The sequence below is a fragment of the Penaeus monodon genome, chromosome 19 (genome assembly GCF_015228065.2).
Source record: "Penaeus monodon isolate SGIC_2016 chromosome 19, NSTDA_Pmon_1, whole genome shotgun sequence".
Classification (NCBI taxonomy): domain Eukaryota; kingdom Metazoa; phylum Arthropoda; class Malacostraca; order Decapoda; family Penaeidae; genus Penaeus; species Penaeus monodon.
The window spans coordinates 6,798,390-6,799,944 of NC_051404.1; the positions used below are offsets into that span (position 1 = coordinate 6,798,390).

Here is a 1,555-nt window from a genome sequence, read left to right on the forward strand (position 1 = left end):
AGCTCTGTAGGACAAAAAGACATTCTTTGGAATACCTCATAGGGAGCCTTCAAAAAACCCTCTGAAGCATATAATGCCTTGGACAACTGAACCCACAACTCCTCTGGTGGCTGAGGCTGATCACTGTTACTAATGTGATCAAGCAAGACATTTGGGTAGAGCTGTAATACTGCAATGGACTCCTCCTCACTCCACATAAGCTGGGCATCTACTGTATTATAAAAAAGAAATAACATACTATAATACTATGAATACTTTAAAATCTTATGAAAAAAAATTAAAAATGTATATGACAATGACAGTTATAACATTCATACCTAAAGAACCTAATGACCAGACCAATCAAAAACTTACTAGGATATATGACAATATGATATTACTTAATAAGCAATGCATTAAGATAATATGGTTGAATGTCAACAAAGATCTCTTTCTAAGCAGCTACTATTGATCTGAAAATATTTACTATAAATTCCTTTTTGTGAAATATCAAAACATTCCCTAAAATGAAAAAAATAATAATACAAAAACTTACATTGTCTCAATCGTATTGCATTGGATTTATCAAGTTTGATAGTAGAGCCATCATGTGGCCAACATTTGTATCTGTTGTAAATCTGTAAGGAAAGAAATTCACAACAAATCCTTCTCAATTTCTCTTTCATAAAACTTCTATTCTATGTTATCTTATGTTGCAATTTGCTCATTCATGTTGTTATTTTGAACAATATTGAAAACAATGCTATCATATATCCAAGACAGAACAATATGTAACATAAGATATTCAATGCACTACTTTATAGCTAAATAAAAAAGCTAATGAGAATAATTTTACTGACTTGTCCTACACAACTATTAGAACAAATATTAAGACTATACAGATATGTATATTATAATAATCATAATATATACATAGAATCTCCAATAAGACAGCATACCTCAGCCAACATTTCATGATGTCTTGACTCACGATAAAGTGCGCCTGGATCAGAATTATTCTGCAACATGGCTGTATACTGCTTTGACAGCTCATAGAAACGAGTTTTTACTCTTTCTGTAGTTGTAACATAACTGGCTTCTTTCTCTAAATACTAAAATAAGAGAAAACAACAAAATTGGTACAAAAAGTGTTTTTCATTTGTAATATAATATTCTATGTTCAATGCAAGCACTTCTTAAATCTCAAAAAAAAAAAGATATATGTAAGCATCTATATACATAGTACTGTAAAAATCATAAACACATTTTGGCAAAAGTAACTGGAAATGATCTTCAGTGTGCATAATGTTTCTTATAATACATTTTTTATATTTTCCTTACCGTAGCAATCTTCTGCCACAGTTCATTGCTTTTTGTTTGCTCTTTCTTGGGGCTGTCTACCAAATTTTTATAAGCTGTTAAGAGACATCGTTCACGGGATGGTGTCCATTTCACTGTAAAACAAAATTAAATATTTTATAATGGAAAAAAAATTGTGTACTCACACAGATGTGTCTCCTCTCTATATTACATCCTTCATGCATGAATAGTTACCATAAGTAACTGAGAGATATTG

The 1,555-nt window shown here is 30.7% G+C and overlaps 1 protein-coding gene across 1 annotated transcript in view; it reads right to left on the reverse strand.

Moving 5' to 3' along the window:
• The window catches only part of LOC119585031, a 19,548-nt gene that overhangs the window by 12,662 nt on the left and 5,331 nt on the right, over nucleotides 1–1,555 (reverse strand). Inside the window, exons 8-11 of the mRNA XM_037933647.1 lie at nucleotides 1,321–1,433; nucleotides 939–1,091; nucleotides 536–617; nucleotides 36–211 (exon numbers count right to left, since the gene is read on the reverse strand). Of these exons, the coding sequence (XP_037789575.1) occupies nucleotides 36–211; nucleotides 536–617; nucleotides 939–1,091; nucleotides 1,321–1,433 (524 nt within the window). The remainder of the gene's footprint in view (nucleotides 1–35; nucleotides 212–535; nucleotides 618–938; nucleotides 1,092–1,320; nucleotides 1,434–1,555) is intronic.